General features: G+C 41.7%; 1 protein-coding gene across 4 annotated transcripts in view; it reads left to right on the forward strand.

The window, feature by feature from the left end:
- The window catches only part of Astn2 (astrotactin 2), a 998,237-nt gene that overhangs the window by 599,801 nt on the left and 374,187 nt on the right, over positions 1 to 24,249 (forward strand). For all 4 annotated transcript variants that reach the window (XM_041632337.1, XM_041632338.1, XM_041632339.1 and 1 more), the window contains one exon: positions 2,805 to 2,955. In XM_041632337.1, the coding sequence (XP_041488271.1) occupies positions 2,805 to 2,955 (151 nt within the window). The remainder of the gene's footprint in view (positions 1 to 2,804; positions 2,956 to 24,249) is intronic.

A 24,249-nucleotide genomic window follows, 5' to 3' on the forward strand; every position in this document is an offset into this window, starting at 1 on the left:
CTAGGTAATCTTCAAATACCTCAAAGAAATGTTTTAATAGCTTAGAATTTTTTGGACATGGGATATCTGCTCATGAAACACTCGTTACTTTAAGAGAATGATGGGCATCAAAGAAGCTCTTTATGGAACTTGCTTTCAAAATGACAAGGTTAGTCATTTGGGCAAGAAAATGTTCTTGCCTGGACTGATTGACAATATTCTGTATAAACTGAATATACAGGACCCACAGAATATTACTGCTGAACTTACCAAAAGAAGGTGAGTCACTCCTGTTTTAGAAAAAAAGTTTCCCAAGATATTCTGAAAGACACAAAAGAAAGCAACTGACAACCTGCCAAAAGAGGTAGGACAGTCCTTCAAATTTCCTGCTTCACTGAGAAATCTACCAGAAACTCTAGACCTATAAGCTGAAGATAGATGTGCCAACATTACAGAAGAACTTTGAGTGTCTGCCCAGACAGCCAGATATCTCCGCCATATCTAGAGTTTTGAAAGTTGCTTACAGTGCACTTCCTGGTTATTCAGGTATACTTCTGGGATCTTTGATGGAGCTGAAAACTTGATAGTTATAATTATAACTTTTCCTTAGTTGTGATAAAAGATAAATTAGATATTAAACTTTAGACTCACAAAAAGTAGAATAGATGATAGAGTATTTTCTTTTATTTTGTCAAATACAAAGAGATTAAATTTGTAACTGTAATTCTTGCTTGGTAAAAATTTTGTTATATGTAATTTTACAATGTTAAAGTTAAAACCTTCCTTGTTAATTGGACAGAAAAGGGGAGATGATGTGGCATGCTCTTCTGTATGATGTGAATATGTCTTATTACCATTGATTAATAAAGAAGCAGATTTGGCCAATAGCCAGAAAGAATAGATTCAGGTGAGAAATCCAAGCAAAGATAAAGGAAAAATTAAGGCAGAGTCAGGGAAATGCCAGCAGCTACTAGAGAAGCAAAATGTGAGGTGAAAAGCCATGATCACGTAGCAATCCACAGAAAAATAAAAATGGGTTAAATTAAGTTGCAAGAGCTAGTTAATCATATGCCTGTGTCAATAGGTCAAACAGTTTGTAACTAATATTGAGCCTCAGAGTAGTTATTCAGAAACTGGTGGGTGGGAGAGAACCTCCCATTATAAAATCATTCAATATTAAGGACCAAACTCCCTGTGCTATAATATTTCCTATCCTTAGTGAATTATTCTTTTTGTTTTACTTTTTAAAAGATTTAATTTTATTATTTGTGAACTTTTTATTTTCTTTTAGGACTGCCAATATCCGTTCCTTTTTCTTTCTTCAGTACCTAAGCACCTTTTAAAGCATATTGTACCTTTTTATTAGCTTTCTGTGTCTGGACCTGAATTTCTGTCTGTCTGCCACGTTCTCTGACTGTGTGAGCCAAGCTTTAAAGGGCTAGTCCAAAGGCTGCAAGTTTCACTTACATGGCACCTGTGGCTGGTTCCAACTCACAGGCAGAGGCTGGGAGCCACACCTCTGTGCAGTGCAAACATCAGTCAGCCTGAGATGCTATGAGACTAGAAAGCCACATCTGGCCCCTTGCCCGGAACTTTTCTTAACTTTCTCAGGTCCTGTGTTTCGATATTCTAGGTCCATGCTGAGCACCATATGTAGTAGCACTTTCTCATCAGAACCACCCACCTGCAAATAATGACTTGGGGACATTATTAATTATAAAATTTCAGCCTTAGCTTAGAATTGTTCCTAACTAATTTTTATAACTTAAATTAACCCCCCTTTTAAAATTTACGTTCTTCCATATGTCTCATTACCTCATCTCTGTACTGCACACCCTGTTTTCTCCACATCTGACTGGTGACTCCATTTTTTCCCCTCAGAGTTCTCTCTCTGCCTGAAAGTCCCTCTTGTGCTTTCTTTTCTAGCTATTGGCTGTTCAGCTTTTTACTACACCAATCTCAGCAATACATCTTCACACAGAGTACAAATATTCCACAACAAATCGTGTCTACCCCAGTACAAGCATATCACTTCAGAGGAGCTCTTTATCCATAAAATAACAACCAAAACTTTTGTCTTTATTGCCCATATTATAGAATCCATCTTATGGAATACCATCATACTTGCGGCAGGTCTAGAAAGAACAGTTTCTTTGAGGAATCTCATTTGGAGAGAATCTCATGAACCTCCCAACTAGAGTTATAGACAGTTAACAGTACAAGCTGAAAGCAAAGGTTTGAAAACAATATTCTGGTGTTTGAGAGACAGAATCTTGAATTTTTGCTTGGCTCTCTTATTTATAGCCTGTACAATTTGTAGACAAATCCTACGACCTTTTGTGGCCACAGTTTTATAAATTGAATCATAGAGTTGCTGTACAGAGATTTCTAAAAATTGTACAAACATATGGTCAAGTGCTGAGTATTCTCGTGGATGCAATTTTCTTTCGTAGGGGTGGGATACGGGTGGAACTTGATGCAAACTTAGGTTCTATTATACTATAAGATTGGTGGTCCTTAGGAAAGAAAATTTAGATTCCTAACACACAGTTCCTTTATTGATAACATGGAAATCTCATAACCAACCACCTTCCATAGTCATGTGGGTAAGTGAAAAAATATCTGATGATGTAAATCTCTTTTTTAAATAAAAGCAGGGTATAAGCACTATGCTCATCACTGTTTTCTCCTTTAACCCTTTATTTGTTATTTTCCTAATTATAAATAAAATAAATAATGATTTCAACAGTGTTAAATACATATTAATTTTTAAAAAAACAGTGAAGCAGATGTCGCTGAGGTTTGACCATGCTCTTTTTTCCAAGGGAAGAAGCGATGCTGTCTACCTACTTTGAAACCATCAATGACCTGCTGTCCTCCTTTGGTCCAGTTCGTGACTGCTCAAGGAACAACGGAGGATGCACCCGCAACTTCAAGTGTGTGTCTGACCGCCAGGTGGACTCCTCAGGATGTGTGGTGAGTGGTCATTGCCGCATGTACTGGCCCCCTCTGCAAGAGAAGATAGGTGAAAGAGGATCATGGTGCTCAAAGCTACTGCTTCTGTGTCCTCCAATTACCTGGCTTCTGGAGTTTCCTCTTCTGTGAACTGGGATGATGAAAGTTACATTTAGAAATTTTAGAAAAAGGAAATGAGATAGTATAAATTAAGTGTCCTTCTTAAGAAGTTTTGGATTCTAGAAGCTTGTAATGCTTCTGATATTAAAACACAAGCTGTCTTAGCTCTGTCAACATGGTGCAAGCAGGGGAATGTAAAAAGATGAAAATAGTACTATGATTCTTTGGTGTGGTTTAGAAGATGTGACAGTTGAGACCCAATATTAGTAATAGACTTCTTTGGGAAGTAGTATCAGAAATGGCTTTGCAAGCATGGATCAATTTGGTATTAAGAAAATGGTACAGATGTACAAAACAGGGGCTGAGGGTAAAGGGAAGCGACCTTGTCTTTCATGGGATGCTAGTATCTAGTGTGAAATAACAACACAGGAGAAGGTAAGTGAAGATCCATGTTGTTTATTCTGAACTTGATAGTTTATTTTTTAAGAATGATGTAGGGTGGTTGTCCAAATTTTAACTTCTGGAGCTACAACTATAGAGGGGTACATGTATCATGAACTACAGGTTTTAACAAGTAGATATGTGTGCATGTATGGATATGTGTACGTGTGTGCTGAAGTGGGTAGAGTCCAGACATACATTTGGAGAGCATTGCAATTGGTAGGCAGGCTCAGCCTGGCATTCAGTGCTCTTCATTTGGCTCCCGCCCAAGCCCTCCTTGCACATCGCTCCTCACTTGACTTCATTCCATGCTAGAGCCAAGTGGACCTGATGCGATGTTATTCTTTGAACACGCTGCTTGTTTAATGCTTCCTGACCTTCACTTATAATCAATTGCTCTGCCAGCCGTTGGAGCAAACCAGTGGGCATGCTTTCAGTTCTTTGTCCCTTCTGAAGGTGTCCTCCTCCCATGGAGCAAGTAGTAGTGATCTTGCTATTGTCTATACCTACCTTTCTTTTTTTCTTACATACATCACCTGGAATATTTTATAGTGCAGACTGTTGTGGATTTGTCTCAACCAATAATCTGAGTGAGAACTCAGGAAATCTGTTGACTCAACTCAGCATACCACAATATTCATCTTAGTAAGAACAGGAAGCAGAAAGGGGCAGGGTCAGTAATAGGAACCACTGTTCTGGACTGAGTTCTCCAGCGTGAGCCAAGAAAGATGGAATACACCGCTGGCACATCCTTATAGCAGTGGAGAACCAGGCAAAGCTTAAGAGACCAGTAAAAGAAGCTTCTAGAATATGAAAGGATGCAACAAAACTGTATTTTAGATTCAGGAATCAACAGGGCTTTCTTAAGAGGTGGGTGCAGAGTTTAGTCACTTCAGTTTTCAGGACTGTAAGTGACAGAAAGTTGACACGGGGTAGTTCAGGCAAAAAGTAAAACCACATTGCCATAGGTAACGTTCAGGCACACACCTGACTTAGGAGGCTCGAGCCACCACATTAGAACAGCTTTTCTTTTCCTAGCGTTGCTTTTCTCCGTATCATACTCTGAGTCCTGTGGGATAAAACACCCTTCTTACTCACTTGAATGACAGCAATGGAGTGTCTCATGGGACAAATTTGATTCTTACCCCTAGCCCTTCACTAGTCAATCGTGGGGTTAAGGAGATGGATAATCTCCAAATGAGTCCCATGGATAATTTCAGTCAGAGACATCTGGATTTGAAACATGTAGATCAGATAGGTAAAGACATAGACGCCCAAGGAAATGTGAGTCCCAGTAACTAGAAGGAGAGCTGTGGGTGCTGTACAGGCCTGTGTTAGCAGTCTGTGTGAGTCCCAGTAACTAGAAGGAGAGCTGTGGGTGCTGTGCAGGCCTGCGTTAGCAGTCTGTGTGAGTCCCAGTAACTAGAAGGAGAGCTGTGGGTGCTGTACAGGCCTGTGTGTTAGCACTCTGATTCAGAACATGGCAGTCAACCTCTCAGTCTTCAGCCTGGAAAAGAGAGCCAATGAGGAAGAGGGAGAGCTGCTCACATTGTAGAGCCAATCAGTGGAATTTTCCAGATTTGTATCTGCAAAGCATGATAGTTGCTTTTATGAAGAGTTTACCATTATTTTCTTTCCTCAAATACTTCCTTTTTCATCAGGACTGATATCCCTGAGGAATAACACTCAAGCTGCAGAAATGGGGTGGACCTCCATGAGTATAGCGTGGTGTGGTGGGCATGTCTGGAAGTAGGGTGTCTCTTTCTTGGTCATTACCATAAACTGAAAAAATAAGAGGCGAGAAAGGCATTTTATACAGATTAAGAGGAAATTCAATAATCTGATAAGTTTTCAGAGGCTTTTCCTTTATAGTCAGAGGCTACACTTAAAACTCTCTGGTTCATCAAATATGATGCAAACCGCTGCGTGGAATAGATAAGAAAACACCCCTTTACACTGAGGCTTAAAATCTGTCTCATGCCTCCCCTCCTAAGAAGCTTCATCTGGCATAAAAATAATCACATTTTATTTTGTGTATGTGTGTGTTCATATGTGTGTGCTTACATGAACTGTGAGGGGACAGACAACCTCTAGTGTCATTACTCAGGCTCACCCACTCTTCATTTTCTTTGGAGAGAGCATCTCCCACTGGCCTGAGCCTAGTAGGCTAGATTGGCTGGACAGCAAACTCCTGGTATCTGTCTGTCTTTGACTTTACTACACTGAGATCATAAGCACATGCCAACAATGCATCCCCTCCCTCTTTTTGAAGGTGGCTTCTTGTAGGCAGAGACTGCTCTTTCAATTCCTGGCCTCCCAGACGCAAATAATCACACAGAAACTGTATTAATTACAATACTGTTTGATCAATAGCTTAAGTGTATTTCTAGCTAGCTATTACATCGTAAATTAACTCTTTTCTATTAATCTGTGTATCGCCATGTGGTTGTGGCCTACCGGCAAGGTTCCATGCGGCATTTGGCATTCGTCTTCTGCGGTGGTTGTATGGCTTCTTCTTGCCTACTCATGACTCTGCCTATTCTCTCTTCCCCATTTGCTTGGAATTTCTGTCTTGTCCTATTCTTTGCTGCAATAGGCCCAAAGCAGCTTCTTTATTAACTAATGGTATTCACAGCATACAGATGGGAATCCCACATCAGCTTCTAGGGATCAAACTCCATTCCTCATACATGCAACATAGGCACTTCAACAACTGAGTGGTTCCCTCAGCCCCATTATACTTTGCATTAAAACAAACAAACAAACAAACCCTTACAACCAATGTGCAACATGGGTTCCCTCATGGATGAATAATTGAGTCTATGGGGGATAGAATGACTTCCTGAGGTCTTACCTCCAGGTGGCAGGATGGAGGACCAAGACCACAGCTTCATTATTACTTCTAGAGTCAATACCATTTGGAGTTGACTCCTGCCAAGCTTAGAGGAGTGAGATGGGTTAACCTGAATGAGATGGGTTTCAGTAATAATTTGATCAGTGGCTAGTTGTGGCATCAACAGTGTCCTCTCGGTTTCTTAATGCTTCCAGATGGAACAAGAGTTCATAAATGTACAGATTTTCTGCAAGATTAAAGAACAGCAGAGTGCTGGGAGATAGCTCAGCAGCTAAAGTGTTTGCTGTGTAAGTAACAGGACTAGGGGTCTGGTCCCCAGAAGCCACATTACTGTTGGGTGGGTAAGGCAGCCTACCTGTAATTACTGTGTCAGAGGCAGACACATGAGATCCTGGAAGCAAGCTCATTATCAAGACTAGCTGGATCACTAAGCTCTTAGTTTGACTAAGAAACCTTGTCTCAGTAAGGCTTAAAAAAAAAAAAAGGAACAATAGAAGAAGGTTCCTGATATCAACTTTGGTCCCCTGCATGCATTTGGCCACATGTGCATAAATACATCATAAATAAGTGCACAATATTATACACTCAAATACATGATTAAAAAAGAAAAATTATATAAATAATTCAATGAACAATGCTTTAGATTTGTAAAATACCATTTCTGCATGAGGTAATGCTATATTAACAATGCTTGCACCTAGCATGTATGATATTGGAGGTACACAAATATTTGAGCACCTGAATTGGGAAGAACCCTCAATGATGTTTCTGTAACTGGATATCATTTTTGACTGACTATATCCATTGGGAGCAGAAAATGAATTCTAGTCAATTCTGGGTTTTTCCTCCCACTTCTCTTCTTAAAAATTCATAAGGAGTCAAGAGGATGTGAGGTGTTACGCTGTCACTTCTGGTTGCTACCTGCTACCTCTTCTGAACCTATCCATCTTTCTCTTTCCTTTTGGTACATACGACAACCTCTGTGTTCCCACCTGATTCATGGACATGTGATCTATATTGGTATCAGGTGTTTGGTATTCATCTTCTTACCGTGGGATCGTATAAGACCTGATGGATCTATCCACATAATAACTTTCCCTACCCCACGAGTACATTAGAAATATCCATGCATCTACTAGTTTTTATATGCCATCCTTATATGAACAAGACTGTTCAAAGTTTTCTTGTTCTACATTTGCCATAAAGGCATTTGTATCTGTGGTTTTTATGGAAGTGAGTGCAATTGACCATTTCTGCCATTAATGAGAAAGATTCACATCTACCAATACCAGAAAGGCAAGCAAAGCCTCCTTTGCCTTCAGAGCCTTAAGACCCACCAGCTGTGTGTATGTGTGTGTTTCCAGAGTTTGAGTCCAGGCCTTGTATCTGCTAAGTGAATACTCCACCACCAAGAGATATCTCCAAATGCAGCACTTGATTTTATAACAATCCTTTATCCATTTCGTGTTTAGCCTGACAGGAACAAAGCATCAAGTCATATTTCAGGATAACTGTAATTACAAGTTTCTTACTGAGTTTCAATCTTCTTTCCCAACTCCGTTGGTCTGTACTTCTTCACCGCACGTGGGAAGAAGTCTCTGTCTGTAGGAGCACTCATCCTTTTCCTGTTTTCTTGTTTTATTCAGCTTGAGGATGATGATGAGTGATATATTTATATCCCACTAACACAAAATGACATTGAACTGTGGCTTGTGATCATTATCATCAGGGCAAAAAACAAAAAAGCACACCTTTCTAACAAGGAATACACCTAAAATCAATCAGCATGATATGCTATCTTACTTTATAGCAAAAAGCAAGTTTGCATGTGGAATTAACATTAATGATTGACTGAACTTCAAAGGTGGCTTTTATCATGGTTTCTCGGGGCACACCCAGTGCTATGGCAAGGGCATCCTCAAACGAGGAAGAGAAAAGCAAATGTATGTGTGGGAGGGTCAGAGTGGTACTAGCTATAAATATGGAAAAGAGGGTTGATAGTTAAGGAATACATTCCGAGGGGCATCTGTGGAAGCTAGAGAATCTAGAAGAGTTACACCTACCACCACCAGAGAGAAACACTTCCTGGCTACCCGTGAGATTGCAGCCCAGTAGGGCCTCCTTTGGACCTCTAGCCTACAAAACAGTAATATAATAATTTGTGTTGTTTTAAGAGACCAAGTTGTAGTACTAAGCCATAATAGAAATATGATAATAATGTATTAGGAAAGCAATATGGGGGTTAATGGAGTAGATAAGATATAAAGAAGGTTTGTGTCTTTTTTATTGTCTGACATTTCTGCAGAATCCTCACCAGGCATGAAGTAAGTAATAGTGAGTGAACACTGGAAGAAGAAGGAAGCCCAAAGCAGAAATGTCACAAATCTGGCAAGCGTGTTATCAGCATGGAATAGATTTACACACAGGCTATGGGTCTATTTATTGTATGGCAGCATATAAAATCTCATCACGAAAGACAACTAAAACAAAAAGAGCACTTAATCATGGCATCATGGCCAAGCCTTCCGTCATCATCTCAGAGTGACCATTGCTCCTGAAACATTCGTATGCTGTGTCTTTGAGTTGTTTCAGTCTACTCATCCTAGGGAGGACACCCTGAGACTGACCCAATCTCACCCAATCCAAGTTCATCTCCCTCACATCATAAACTGTCAATGGGGTCACTTTGCTCTGTTTAGATAAAAACCATGAACAGGTAGGGGAAACTTTTTCAGTGTTGACATCCCTGAGATCCTGAATGCCAAGGGCATTTCAACCTCTGGGGTTTTAAGTCTAAGACTCAAGAAATAGACATTTATGTCTCTAAGTGTTCAAAGCTTGAGACTTACAGCACTTGGCACTTGGATCAGAACAAGCTCTGAGTCTTCAATGCCAGAAGCTAGTGCTGCAGCTCTTGGATACTTGTGAACTGGGACATTGACACTTTACATGTTCTAGTGGTGCAGCTCCTAAGTTTGGATGAAAGGACTTTCAGTTCCTAGTTCTTTCCCGCTCTTCAGCTCCCCTACTGACCATTCACTGTGACTTCATTTGCTTTATAGCTGCCAAGTGAGCTGAAGGCTTGAAGCACAGAGAGTACCAGAGTCTTATAGTCAGTCACCTCTCGGGTACTTTCTAACTTCTGTTGCTGTCTGGAGCCTCATTTTATAAGCCCGGATAGTGTCTGCTGTTAATGTTATAAATTCAGCCTCTTCTCAAACCATGGTAAAGGCCACAAGTATGTGAGTGAAAATGGGGATAGGGCCACTCTTAGATATCACTGAGGAGAAGGGTTTTATTGTAGATATGAGGGAGAGAACAGCTAGAGACATCTGAAAGGGTCCAGACTGCACATAGACAGCAGAATAGACTGGGTCATGTGAGCTAAGGGAGAGAGATGGGAGTGAGCGAAAAGAAGAGAGAGAGAGAGACGAGGAATAGAGGACCAGGAGCCGAGAGCAGAGGAATCAAGAGATGAGAAGATAAAAGAGGGTAAGAGAGTGTATGGGAACCAGGAGAGCATGTAGCCAAATGGTTGAGCTCTATGGTAATCAGAGCCTAGGAGAAGGGAAGTGAAGCCCAGACCCTTGGCTGAAAAGGTTCAGGGTAAAAGACAAAATAAAAAATGTTGGAATGAGCCACGGTACGGAGTGAGATTTGTCGCCACTTTCTTGGAACCGGACAATAACTGATGAAAATCATCCAGAATAAGGTTTTGTTGTTGGTTTGTTTGTTTTGTTTTTTGGTTTACTGTTTTTATTTCCTTAAGTTGTTTGGAGTGATGGTTGGAGCAAGGCCTCCTGAAGGGGAAGTCACAGCTATAGTATCCCTCAGAGTAACCATGAATTATTTGAATAATATTTAAAGATAGGAAAACAACTCAGATTTTGAGCACTTTTTATCCAATCATGAGAACCAGAGTTTGGATTCCTGTCTCAATGTCTTACTGCTGTGAAGAGACACCATGACCACAGCAACTCTTATAAAAGACAACAGTTTAAAGAAGAAAGATTAATTCGGCTTAAGGACTGAGAAGATTCAATTCATCGAGGCAAGGAGGGCATGGCAGAACAGAGCAGAGAGCAGTTCACATCATATCTGCCAAGAAACAGGGCAAAATTGATATAGGAAGAAGCCACAGCAATATATAGTACCCACAGACGGTGACCCGCTTCTTCCACTTAGAGCCTACATCCTGTCTGTCCTCACCTCTCAGTAATGCTATCGTATTAAGGAACCACCACAAGATTAATCAATTGATTAGGTGAGAGTCCTCTTGATGCAGTTGTCTCTGGAAATAATCTCGCAGACAAGTGTGCTACACTAATCTCCTAAGCATTTATTAATCCAGTCAAGTTGACAGTCGAGATCAAACAGTGCAAGGCTGCCTCTCCTCAGCCTGACACTTACCTTACTCATGGTAACCCCTTAAACCTTAATGTTCCACCTCTGGCCTCCGGGAAGCCTAATCTCAATCTCATAATACAATAAGCATTCAGTCCCCATCTCATGAATTTCAGTAGTCTTCAGAGATTCAACAGGTTTCAGAAATCCCAAACCACCATCTCCTACAAGACGCAAGGTAAATTTTCCCGTAAGGCTCTGTAGAAATCAGAAAGAAAGCTACATTCTTCCACTGTACAATGGCACAGAGTAAATGTCCCTTTCCCAGAATGAAGAAGGAGGGCATGAAGAAAAGGTGTGAGACAGAGGCAAACCGAAAATGCAGCAGGGCCAAGAACACATGCTGTGCCCCATGTCTTGAGTCTGGTGAGGTTTGTATGAAGATATGAGCTCTGGCGAGCTGTGGATGCCTGGCTCCTGTGCATATGTGATTTGCAGCGTGCACCCTCTCTTTCAGTCTGCCTTCACTTGTTGCCTCCAGCTCTTCGGGAGAGACTGATTTCATGGCACCTCTAACTTTCGGGATTCTTCCTTTCAACTTCACAGCCTTTCTTACACCTTTTCCTCTCAGGCACTCAATATAGGGAAGCCCACCTAATATATGTGATTTGGAACCCCAGGCCTTCCTTGGAGATCTTTAGGGAAGGATCCATGACATTGTGATCATGGTATTCTGAAAGCCAGCAAAACCAACAGCATGTAATGCCAAGATCTGCTGCTAATGCTGGGGACCTCTGCGGTCCTGGGTGGATGAATGTGAGAAACCCTCAGTGCTGTAGATCTGGCCAATGACAGGCATGCCGCAGACGGAAAGCTGTGATGTTCTCAACTTTCCTTTGTGAAATTAGTTAGTTCATCACTTTAAGCTTAGCCTCAAACAGCATTTCAAGACAAAGATAAAATGTAGACAGAACCTTTACCAGAATGTAACAAAGATTGTCTGTACTACAGTTCCAATAGTGTCTTTATAAGTGCAGTATCTATGGTTCACATTTCCTCAACATTCTGGCCATTTGAACTTCCTGCACCAAGTTTTGATTACAGCATTATAGGCTCACTTACACCCGAATTTCTAAAATTTTAAAAATTCTTTCCATAAACCAATTCTAAAGCTGTAAGGACTACATAGTTGGGTTTACACACTGTAGTGACCCTACCTCTGGTACCCGTTTTCTGCATTAGTTAGTTTTTTCTTTTCTTTAACATAAATATCTAAAAAAGAAAAAGAAAGAGTAGATGAGTTATTTTGAGTTCATTATCTCAGAAGATTCAATTAAGGCCAAGTCAGGCAGAGCAGAGAATCTCAGGCCATAGCAGTCAGTCTGGAAGCAGAGAAAAGCAGGCACAGGAAAGGGTTGGAGCAGGGATAAAGCAAGAACCCAGCTCTAGAGATCTATGTCCCCAACTAGGCCTGACCTTTCTCTTCTGCCCAGTAACTCATCAGCTGTGAACACACCAAGAAAACAGTCAGTTGATTTGGTGAGATCCCTTTAACTTATTTTCTGTGAAAGTGAACTCCTAGACATGGCAGGAGATGTGGCTTACTAATCTTTTAGTCAATTTTTAAGGCTTCGTTTATTTTATCTATATGAGTATTTTGCCTGCATGTATGTCTGGGCACCATGTCTATGGTCATACTTCTGGAGGCAAGAAGAGAGTGTCAAATTTCCTGTAGGTGGAGTTATAGACACTTGCAAGCAACCATGTGGTATGCTGTGAATCCAACCTGGGTCCTCTGGAAAAGCAGCCATCTCTACAGTCCTGAGCATTTCTTAACAAGTTCAAGGGCACAACCATAACTAACTGCCACATCTTCCAGTTGCCACTGTATCAAATCAAGCATTTATTCCACAGCATACCTGTATCTGGCATTGTAAATGGAAGAAGAGTCACAAAAACAAGAATCTCATTTTATTTAAACTATTCTAGAAGAACGTGTAGGGTTCAGCAGGGTGGCAGCGGCATCTTCAACAATTCTTTGTTTCCTGGTGTAAGAAGACAACAGGGTTAATGTCAATGTTGAGGAAAAGGGGACAGTGGATGGGGGAAATGACATTTTCAGCACCCACTCTGTGCTAGCTCACTTATGTTCATGGCACTCAGTTGTTGAAGATTATCCTCTTAGCTGGGTGCCATCGTGTCCACTCTTCAAATGGAGAAATGCCAGTGATATGCAAGCAGCCATCCTTGCAGAGGCTGCATGCGACGAGGGTTCTCAGTGCTTTGCTTGTCTCAGCCAATTCCATTCTCACTGCCTTCATGTGAGCGAATTATTATTCCCACCTCCATTTTCCATGCCAGGTAAAGGAAATTACCTGTTAGGAAGTGTGTCTGCAAAGAGAAGCCGAGTGGGAAAGGAAGATGAAAGGGGGCCTGATGCTGCGTAGATTTGTGTACTTATAGCATCCTGTGAGTGATGGTGTCTTCTGGAGGTGTTTTCTCTAGCATTTCTCAGCCCTGCCTCTGAATGCCAGCCCCATTTCAAGCTAGTTCCACTCTCCCCACCCCTTTCCAAGCACCAGTCACATTTTTACCACTTCGTTTCCATCTTTTTCTGTTTCTGTTTTGACCTAAAATGCCATCTGGCCTCCCAAACTGCAGGAAGGGCCAGAGGAGCCATGGTTACCCACAGATGCTGAGAAGGCAGCAAGATGTCTTTTTAAAGGCAAGATGAGTAAAGAGAAGCATGTTTATTTATTCTAAGCTAGGCATCTCGTGGTGCTGGTCAGGAGGAGGCAAGAGCTGGAATCCTGTTCAGTAAGGCAGAGAAAATTGCTCTCTCCCAACCCTCGTCACTCCCCACTTTTAATGACTTGATTGGGTCGTAATTAAAGAGAAAACCTAAAGAGGTCAAGAAAGACAAGCAGAGGGAATCAGCAAAGTGAGAAATTGCTTTGGAGTCAGCCCAGGCACAGCTGACCATCCTGTCTGCTGGGGCCTTCTTCCCTGGGAGGAAATAATCACAGTGGGGTTGAGCTTCTGTGGGAGCTGGCCCCTGGACAGCGGTCTCCCCTTCCCAGAAGCAGACTCAGGTTTAGTTCATCTTCATACAGCTTTCCAGCAAGAGTGTGATGAATTCAGAACACTGCCAGGAGAGCCTTGCCAACATCTAAAATGGGAGGAATGACGCTTGCCACGCTTTCCTTTTTGAAAATTGTTCGAAAGATGCAGAGTCAGGAGGAAGGCATCTTTATAGGACTATTCCAGACTTCTAGACAGATTGTCCTCAGCAGACTGCTCTCTCGTCTGTTAGGACCTGTTAGGTCCAAAAGGCGAGGATTCTCTATGTATACCTTCACCAGGAATCTCCGGGATGATATTGTTAGTGCCATTAATAACTAAATGGATAGATGCTGTGAATGATATCAGTCTGGATTGCCATTGGTCCCCACAGAAGATGCTGACATGGCGATTGAGTTCCAGACTCTGGGATAACTGCTTTAAATGCACCACACTGAACCTTCACCATGATCTTACTCATATCAAACTCTATTATTACTCATAAGAAGTACACAAGACAGAGACTCAGAAAGCATACCATGCTTGCAAAAATCTCACCAGCAGGGTAAACACAGTGTCAAAGTTCAAATTCAAGTCCTTCAGATTCCAAAACCAGGTCTCACAATGCATGAGAGAGCAACTTCCAGTGACTGAGGACTGGTCCCGAAAGATACAGCAATTGTCTTTGATGATGGAGAGCCTCTTTCACTCTCCAGGTCAATGACATAGCCTTCTTCCTCTATTGTCAAGGGAACAGTGAATCTGTACGGAGATTGAGACTGTCCTGACTTTGGTGCTTCAGGATAAGGCTCATGCTTTGAAATTGCTCTCCCATCAGATTTGTGCATTTGAATAAGTCCTTTGTAAGTTTCCTGCATATCCAGCTCTCTTCTTTTCAAGCTATGCAAGGGAGAGGGTGGGACAGCCTGACATTCCCAAGATTATAATGTGTGGCATTCTCACAAAACCAATACACCCCTTTATGACATTAAATGTTTTATTCCTCCCGTGACATTTGAAGGCTTGTCTTTTTTTTCCTCCTCATTTCATTTCTCTGGAACCTCTTCTTTCCTGTGTCTGATGGTATTTCTGGAAAGCTATGTTTATTGTATTGAAGTCATTATCCCTTAAAACCAGAGAGTCGACCCTGGCCTTCCAAAGTTATGGGTTTTACCCTTGATTCCTGGAAGAAAGATCTGGGGAGAAGGTACCAGTTTAATGTAGGAAATGGAAAATGGAGGCATGATTCTCCACGTGTTGACAGTAGACAGTGAGCATTATATAAGTTGCTTTAGGAAGGAGGCAGCGCTGTGTATGTGGTGCCTCGGTGACCAACCAGAGAAGGTGGCCAATGGGTTGCTTCTATGTGTGTTTAACCATCTGGAAAGGCACACCTATACATTGTATGAATGTCCACTGTCACTCCCTACCTCCAGGAAGTCAATCTAGTGTGGAAAAGGACAGGTTCGGCCTTCTGAGAAACTTGGGTTCTGTCACTCTCTTGTCATGTGATCTTGGGGCAAATTACTTAAGACCTCTGAATGTCAGTTTCACGTTGAGTGAAACAGGGATCATAATACTTACCCAGGTAAGTTAGTCTTAGGACTGACTGAGATAATGGATTCATATAGCTAGCACCTGGCTCTAAGCATTCAGGAAACACCATGGCTATTATCATGATCTGTCTCCTGCAGGGATGATGGTGGTGCTGATGATGGTGAAGACTAAAATTGTTTGAGTGCTTGCTGTGCTCCAGTCACCTAAGGCAACACAGGAAAGTTGACCTTGCATGAGTCTAAGCAGCTGCTAGGATGTAGAGAATGGAAATGTAGAAAAAGGAGCTTAATATGAGAACTTGTCCTTAACCAGGGAAATTCTTTTATAAATATCATTCGTAATGGCTGCCTAATGTTCCATGGAAGAAAATATATCATTGGTTGCACTGACTTCTTAGACACTTGGCCTGGAAATCACATCATTCTCTCCATCTTTGGCAGGGATCTGCACCTGCGCACTGAATCATTTTTGTAGAATAGGTCCTCACTCATTTTTTAAGGACAATTTTTCATTGCTTCATGATTTAGGTGAAGGTGTCCCATACATAGGCTTTTTCTGTTTTTCAAAAGCAGCAGTGCTACATTGTAGCTGGTGTCCACACTTTCTGGTTTAGGATCTTCCTCCTTTTCTGCCTTCATGTTCAAGGGCAGGCTAGGGTGTTTGGTCAAATAAGCTCTTAAGCAGGGGAGTGATAAGCAAAAAGTGGCACTTTAGGGAGCTCAGTGAAGTGTGCAGGATACCTGCAGAGAGGGGCCAAATGCAGAGTGTGCAGTGTCAACGAGATGGTGGGCCTGCTTCTTCCGGAAATTGTGAAGAGATCACGAGCCGTGTATGCACAGCTCGGCACATACACTGGGCACCCTCAAAGACCGCCTCTCAGCCTAGAGGCGTTAGATGCTGGTATTTGGATGAATGCCTTTTGCTTGGCTCTGAAGTAAAAAACTAGAATAACTGCATCCATCTTAATTACAATAATAGAATTTTTATATTTGTGGAGTATTTCCCCCATCTGGTCCTCAGTTTTCTTTATTTAAGGGATTTTTTTGTAGCTTTTGCTCATTGTAAAATTAAATGATTTCAAACATGGCTTAGATTTACAAATAAAAACTCAGGGTCTTTTTTCTCTACAACTCTCCCACTTAAGAGAGCTGTGCCACATTCACTGTATATAGAGACTTCCTATGTATGTCTCAGATGTGGATATGCAAAGATAAATAAGAGTATGTAAGATTCAGAATGGAAGCAGAGGGCTGAAGAATGAATGGTTCCATGATTAACAGCAACAACAAAACTGCCAGAGAACTGGGGTTCAACTCCCAGAGCCCACAAGGCAACATTTAACCATCTGTAAACACCATTTCCACACCAGTTCCAGGTGATCCAATGTGTTCTTCTGGTCTCTGTAGATACCGGAAGTGCACATAGTATACAGACATGCATGTAGGCAAGACAACATATAAAAATAAACTTAAAAACTAAATCTGTTTTTAGTGGAATTATAAATTAAATTCAAGTGTGTTTGGAATTGTTTTCCATTTCAGAACTACATATTCCTTTCTATGTTTTTAAAGAGCACTCCCACCCCCTGCTCCTCGAAGGACAGCAAACTTGGTAGTTTGGTTACTGTGTACACTTGTTTTCCTTGTGTCAGAAATAAGATGATTGCTTAAAGGTGTTGTTCAGTTGTAGTACATTTCACAAGCATGCTAGAAGACCTGACCCTAGTCTTGAGAACTGTGAATAAAACAATAATAAATAAAATTGAGCACAAAGAATATCAAAGCTATAGTTACACATAACTGATATGTCCTGAGTTTCAGACTGAGACTCTCCTCCATCTGGAGAGCCTTCTTCTTTTATGTTTCTCATGAATTCCTTTATCTTTCATCATGAGTTCAGGAGACACACTTGTGAGAAACGATACTACCGTAACCACTACCATCATTATTACTGCCAGTATTAATTACATGGAGACTTAATGTTATTATGTCCTTTGTTCTCCAGCTTCTCCTTGACTTACCTCAGAAACTTTACCATGGCATTGACTTGGAGTCATGTATCACCTATGTCACTGGGAGACTGTGTGGCATGGGGGCAAACTACTAAAGTGTGTCAGCAGTGTGAACTATAAACTGATCACGATCACTGCAGTTGAAGTCAGTGCTGACAGGATCCAGTGTGAACAGCAGGCAGGCTCTCCCTTCCAAAACCAGTTCCTTTCTGGAAGGGAGGAACATGACAAAGACAGACACATAGTAACCTTTTCTGGCTTTTCTTGATCTTCAATAACTGTCCACAAACCAGGTGTGGTGTTGCACAACTTTGAAAGATCTTGCTTTGTATCTCAGGCTGGGCTTGAACTCAAGCTGGTACCTGTCCCAAACTTGCCATCCTCCTATGTCTCAGTCTCCAGAGTGCTGGGATTCAGGTGTGTCATCATGCCTTCTTTGCTAAAATCATCTTTTTAAGAATGATGAAACTATGGTAATCACATGGAAGAATGTTTAGAGTGTTTATAGGGGGAGAGAACACACACCCTTTGTTGTGCTTTCTCACATTTATCTGAAATAAATTACATAATTTCCTTTAATTTTGTAATATATGTTTATGTATTTTATTGTGAGATGTACAAGTTATAGACAACTGGGCAAGGACCATTTACAGTGTAACCAATACTGATTAAGGAATATGCCAAAACCACCACCTAAGTCAAGGAGAATATTATCTGCATTGGAGAACCCCGTGCCTCTCTTTCACTTCCCATTTTTACCCCTTCCTCTTGTCTATAAGCAAGGGTAGATTTAACTTGTATACTAGCCGTGATCTACTATTTTGTTCAGAATTTCCCCATGTAGAACACATTAGCACCCCATTTTGATTTTATTTTTGGCTTGTGTTGGTAGAATATCCAGTATACAGCACATCTCAGCAAGCAAAGTTAAAAAAAATAATTTTACCTTTAGCTGGAGCAAAAATAGATAACCATCTCTCTGCTCTTCAGTTTCATTTGAATTTTAAAACTCTGTAGCCAGAACATAACACCTAAGTGTTTCCTATGAGTTGGATGCGATTCTGAGCCATCCTGTTACAAAAGTGTGCTCTGACCAGCAGAGCTCACTCTCATTGGCATAGTCAACAAGCCATGCCTTGGCCCTACACTGAACTCACACCTGGATAGTTATGCACGCTGGCATGAGCACCCCTCTTTCAAAGAACCTGCTCTGGTGCAGACTCTCCTTTGGGTTGCCACTTCCCTCCTTCCGATCTCTGGCACATACATAAGCAAATTCCTCCCCCAAGCTGGTCCCAAACCTTCCAGGCCTCTTCTGAGACTCCCATTTAAAACTGATCCATCTTGAGTCTGCCCTTGGTGAAGGGAATTCTCTTTAGGGAGGAAATAGAGAGAAAGAAACATGCCTTACCCACGTTAAAGCATGACGGTGGGTGCTTGAATCTTTACAGCACAGCAGCCCAAGGGTGCCTCTGCCCTCCTCTAGAGCGTGAACAAAGGAAGATAAGCAACTTGCTTATCTTAGTAAGAATGGTGGTTGTGGGTTTTCAAGTTGAGGACTGTAGTAACTGCTTCTGAAGGTTGCTATGGACTCAGATTCTTCAGATCTGAGACTTTGGTAATTGCTGTAGCTGAAATTGAGACCATCAGACAATGGTGTATTGGCATTCTTGCACGGTAAGCTACTCAGGCTGGGATACTAGGAGTGCCGAGTGGAGCACTCGGGCCTGGATCTATGTTCCTCCAACAGTACCTAGAAGACAGAATCAGGCAGGTTGGTAGTCAAGCCTTGGAATAAAGATCTCAGGATCTGGCTGGGAGCCATCTTGTCAGGTGTCTTCTCACGGACATCAGAGTTAACCCTTGATTCTCATTGTCTGTGGGTCACCTTCCACCTGCCTCAGTACCTGAAATGCTGGACTGGTGATCTTCATCTTTATCAGATACCTGAGAGTCCAGCACACACACACACACACACACACACACACACACACACACTGAATATATGTCTGTAAGGCATCTGTCTCCGTTTAGTGAGATTTTCTTCTTCTTTTTTTAAATTGCTCTCTGTGACAAAAAATAAAATATGCAAAGCATCCAAAATTACACTCAACATAAGCTGAATAAATATATACCCACAGCAGCATATGTTCAATGGCTGCCGCTCTATGCTGTTCAAAGCCAACTAGCTTATAAAATCATTTCTCACTCAGAGTCTGGGTGATCAATGAGAAGGTGCGGTGTGAGGACACAGCCTTGAGCTGCAAATTGAGTTCTTAGTTACAAAAGATGGAGAATGGAAATGAGCCAGTAAAACCCAGCAGGCCTGAAATGGTTCATCTCTGCAGCTCCAGTGAGGGCCTGCTCTGACCCCCGGATAAGCAGCTAGACACAACAGTGAGACAGAGTTCTTTGAAGTCAAACTGCATGGGTTCAAATCTTGCCTCTACCACTTGACTTTGCAATATTGGAGAACTTGCTTCTTGAACTCCAGTGCATACAATAGATAACCTGTTGTGTCTCCTGGTGACACGCTCTACTGATACAGTACCTATTGTGTTCTCTTCTAGTTTTTAAGGTAAATTTCTTTCCATTACACTATTCGTTAGTTTTTTTTATTTACTTGAGACAGGTTCTCAGATAGCTCAGGTTGCCCGCTATACAGCCAGGGATGACTTTGAACTTCTGCCCTCCTGCTTATGACTCCCGAGTGCTGAGACTACAGATACACAGCATACCTGGTTTATATGGTATGAGAAACCAAATCCATGACCTTGTGCCTGCTAGGTAAATATTCTACTGCATAGCTCCATCTGCCCTGCCCCAACATGCTAATCTTTGAGACAGGATTTTGTGTCACCCAGACTGACCTTGAATTCACCATCTTGTTGCCTTAGTGTTCCAAGTAGTAGAATTACATGTGTGTGCAACCATACCTGGCCAAAGTGTCTTTGGTAAAGTAGATAAGTTGACAAGCGTCTCATAACATCTCAGTAGTCTCAGGGTGAGGACTGAGGGAAGATCTAGTAAGAACTAGAGGTACTGGATTTCCCACTTCCCAACCTGCTCATAGGACAGAGGGGCTAAAGACCAGTTTGATCTCCAGTGATCAATAACCTAGATTCTCTCGATTCTGTGTAACTCACAATTAAAGCTGGAGTTTTGGTAAACTAAAATGAATATGGACAGACTTAAGGTAGCGTGAGTCCAGAGGAAGTTTTCTCCTCTGTCCCTGCCTCATTTTCCCCTCTTTGAGGACAGGAGATAATAATACACCTTTCCTGACAACAGAGAAGCTGGGTGTATTAGCTACTTGTCTCATTGCTCTGGCGAATATCTTCAGAAGCAACGTAAGGAACAAGGGTCAGGGGAAACAGTGACAGGGATGGTATGGGAGCAGGAGCAGGAGGTATCCAGTCACACTGCATCCACAGTCAAGAAACAGGAGGAGGTGAACGTGGGTTTTCATCTCCTTTTCTTCATAGTCAGCCTAAGAGCTCAGTTTGTGGAATGTTACTTACAAGAGCTAGGATAGGTCCTCCCACCTCAATTAACTTAATTTACATAATCTCTTACAGCCGTGCCCGCAGAATGATATCCATGGTGTTTATAAATTCTATCAAATTGATAATACTCACCCTTACATGGGGTAGCATGATCCAGCGTAGCACTGTCTTGGCAGCTAGGGAGAGCATGGTAGATATTGTTTCCCTCCCAGTAATTTTTATCTAAAATGTGCTTAGCCTGGGTGGAAGACATTCAGAGCCTATTCTAAGGAAGAGATATGACTTCTCTGAGCTTTGTCATCAACCCAAGCGTCCTATATTAACAGTAATACAGACCCAAGTTTAGCCTCAGTTCCACAGTCTGCACAATGTGACCTGAGGTGACCCCTCACATCTGTGTCTTCAAGATCATTCTCTTCCAGTGAAAGGTGGATCTTCATCCTGCAAGCACATTAAACTGGAACAATTCAGTGGTTTCAGAAGCTAAATGCTTTAGAGATATCAGCCGACAACTAAGAGAAACACAGCATGGCCTCATACTCTGCCCGTACCCCTTACTTACCCTGTGACTTTGGCACAAGTTACAAAGCTGTCAGTGCCTCAGTTTCCTCCTCTGAAAATGTGTAGGGTAATATCATCGGGATGTTCTTCACATTATGAATTAGTATTCCAAACACATTTAAACAGTGCCTGGCACACAGTAAGCACTATTAACTGCTAGCTATTATTATTATTAATGAGCTATACAAAGGCTATTTATTACCATGACCAGACAATTATTGAACAGACATTTTTCAGGATTCCTGGCAGGCTTTTCTCAGTAAGTGTTCCCTGGCCTCCCCTTCCTCAGCCCTTGGCTCTTATTTCTACCACATAAAACCTCAAAGACTGTAAGAACATGCTTATGTGCCCCCCAACCTCCACCCCAGAGTGGTACCTCTTGAGAACACAGCTGGGACTTCATGAGACCTGGGAGACCAGAAACTCTGATTAGGTGTTTGCTGAATGGAACAGCCTAACGGAGCTGAAGATGGGGACAATGAGAAGGGCGATCAGCCTTCTGAGGGGTGGGCTGTGGGCATGAGCTCAAAGCCCCCTCGCTGGAGCAAACCCTTTCCGCAGTTCTCTGGCTCGGGAGTTGAACACTGTCACCTGACCTCCCTTGAGATTCTCCTGGCTTCTTCAAAAGAAGCGTAGGAGGGAAAATTGTATTGTAAAATCAGAACAGCTTGCACATTCATCACGATATAATTAGAAAGACTGAGGGCCAGCAAATGAAAGGTCTCTTCTAAGGACAAAGATGCCTGTCTGTGTCTCCTAACTCCTGGGTCACCTCAAAAAGGAGGGTCACCTGGTCATATGCTCCATTGACCATGATGATGAGAGAGTAACAGACACATGGAGAGAGGCAAATAGAGAGAGACACACAGAGAGAGCATGCAGGCCTACTGTGCAGTGACATCGTGCTATCCCAGCATGGTCGCCACATCAAAAGCCAGCTTCAACTGAGATTTACTCTCCCTGTGTGTTAGCCCAGTCCTCCAGGTGACCGAGGGTCTTCTTAGGGTCTGTAGTAATCATCATACATTCTACTTTAATATCACTCATGTTTTGATTCTGTTTACACATGAGATAGAATTTCCAGTCCCATTGCTTTTCCTATGATAAATATCTTGACAGAGCAACCCAAGAGTAAAGGATTTACTTCTGACATGCAGAAAGGAGAGTCCATCATGGTGGCAAAGTCATGGTGGCAGGGGCTCTTAGGCAGCTGGTCACATTGCATCTGTAGTCAGGAAGCCTAGAGTGACAAATGTCCATGTTCACCTGGTTGATCTTTTTTAATACAGTCTGCTGTTGGATCTCCTTTTACTCTAGCCCCACATTGAAATTCCAAAATGTTTTTGACTGTTTTTTGTTTTTTAACTCTTACTATTTTGGAGGGCTCACCACCTACTTTCTAAATAAATCACACAGTTTCATTCTTTCTTATCAATATACTGGCTTCTTTCTAGCCAGCTTTCCTTAACTTCTGATCCTTCTTCTCTCCTCCCAGATTTCTCTTCCTGTTCATTGTCTCTACCTGTCAGCCCTGCCTATCCTTTCTCCTGCCTTGCTATTAGCTCTTCAGCTCTTTATTAGACCATCAGGGGTTTTAGCCAGGCAAAGAATCACGGCTTCACAGAGTTAAACAAACGCAACACTAAAGAATGTGACACATTTTTGCATCATTAAGACAAATGTTTCACAGCATAGACAAAGGTAACACATCTTCAAATAAAACTCTACGGCAGTCTAATGGCCTCAGATCATGGAATAGGGATGCCCATGTTTAGGCAGATATTAACCTAATCTACACAGTCCCACATAGGCATTTCTAGAGGCTTTTGATTCTAGATCCTGTCAAACTGACAATCGGGATAAACCATCATATCATCGTAACCATTTTTATGTGTATGCTATAGTAGCATTAGCTGCATTTATATCAGTGCCCATCAATGCCCACAGCCGCTCTTACCTGATAGAACTATACCCTCTAAGACAACAGCTCATTCTCTGTCCCCACAACTTGTGGGAACCTCTATTTCATTTTCCCTCACCTCTCGGTCCCTCATGGAAATAAAGCAGAGTGTTGGTCTTTTTGTCTTCATGTCAGCGTGTCTTCAGGGTTTATCCACAGTATCACACGCATCAGAATTTCTAGTTCATGGCAGAATAACATTGTACTGTGTGCATGTACCACATCCTTTCTTGAGTTATTCATTTGTCAGTGATTCCACTTTATAGCTACTGTGAATAATGCCATCGAGGTCATCCAAGTATCTCTCCAAGACCTTGTTCTTGTTTATTTTGGAGTTATGCACAGATGTAGGACTGCTGCACGACATTATAGTTTTATTTTCATTTTTATTTGAGAAACCTGTGTCTTGTAAGTAGCCACACTGTCTTACAATCCCATCATCAATCAATGTGCCCATGGATTCTAATTTTTACAAATCTTCATTATTATTATTATTATTATTATTATTATTATTGGTTTGGTAATAGTTCCCAAGTGAGATTAATATAGAAATTATTGTAATTTTGATTTGAAATTTCCCAGTGATTTATGAAGTTGACATGATTGTCTTTATGGATTGTTTTTGTCTTTTCATATTTTTGCTTTAGAGAAATGTGTACTTGCCTACGTCATCCTTTTATTTTATTTGCTTCAGAATTTGTCCTTTGTTCTTTGGCACAATCCTAGGGTTTCAGTCACAAGTGTATTTGGTCTAGGTGCTCACTCGCTCCTCCACTCAGTGTAGGTTCTCTCTGAGGTAAAGACCAGTACACTTGAACGCACATACTATAATTCTTCATCTAAAGCTGAGCACCAAGAGAAAGGGTGTGGCCTCAACTCCTGTTTCCTCTTTCCAAAACAC

This window comes from Microtus oregoni, unplaced genomic scaffold (genome assembly GCF_018167655.1).
Source record: "Microtus oregoni isolate MIOR12 unplaced genomic scaffold, Mior012 000041F_ref0000270, whole genome shotgun sequence".
In the NCBI taxonomy this organism is placed as follows: domain Eukaryota; kingdom Metazoa; phylum Chordata; class Mammalia; order Rodentia; family Cricetidae; genus Microtus; species Microtus oregoni.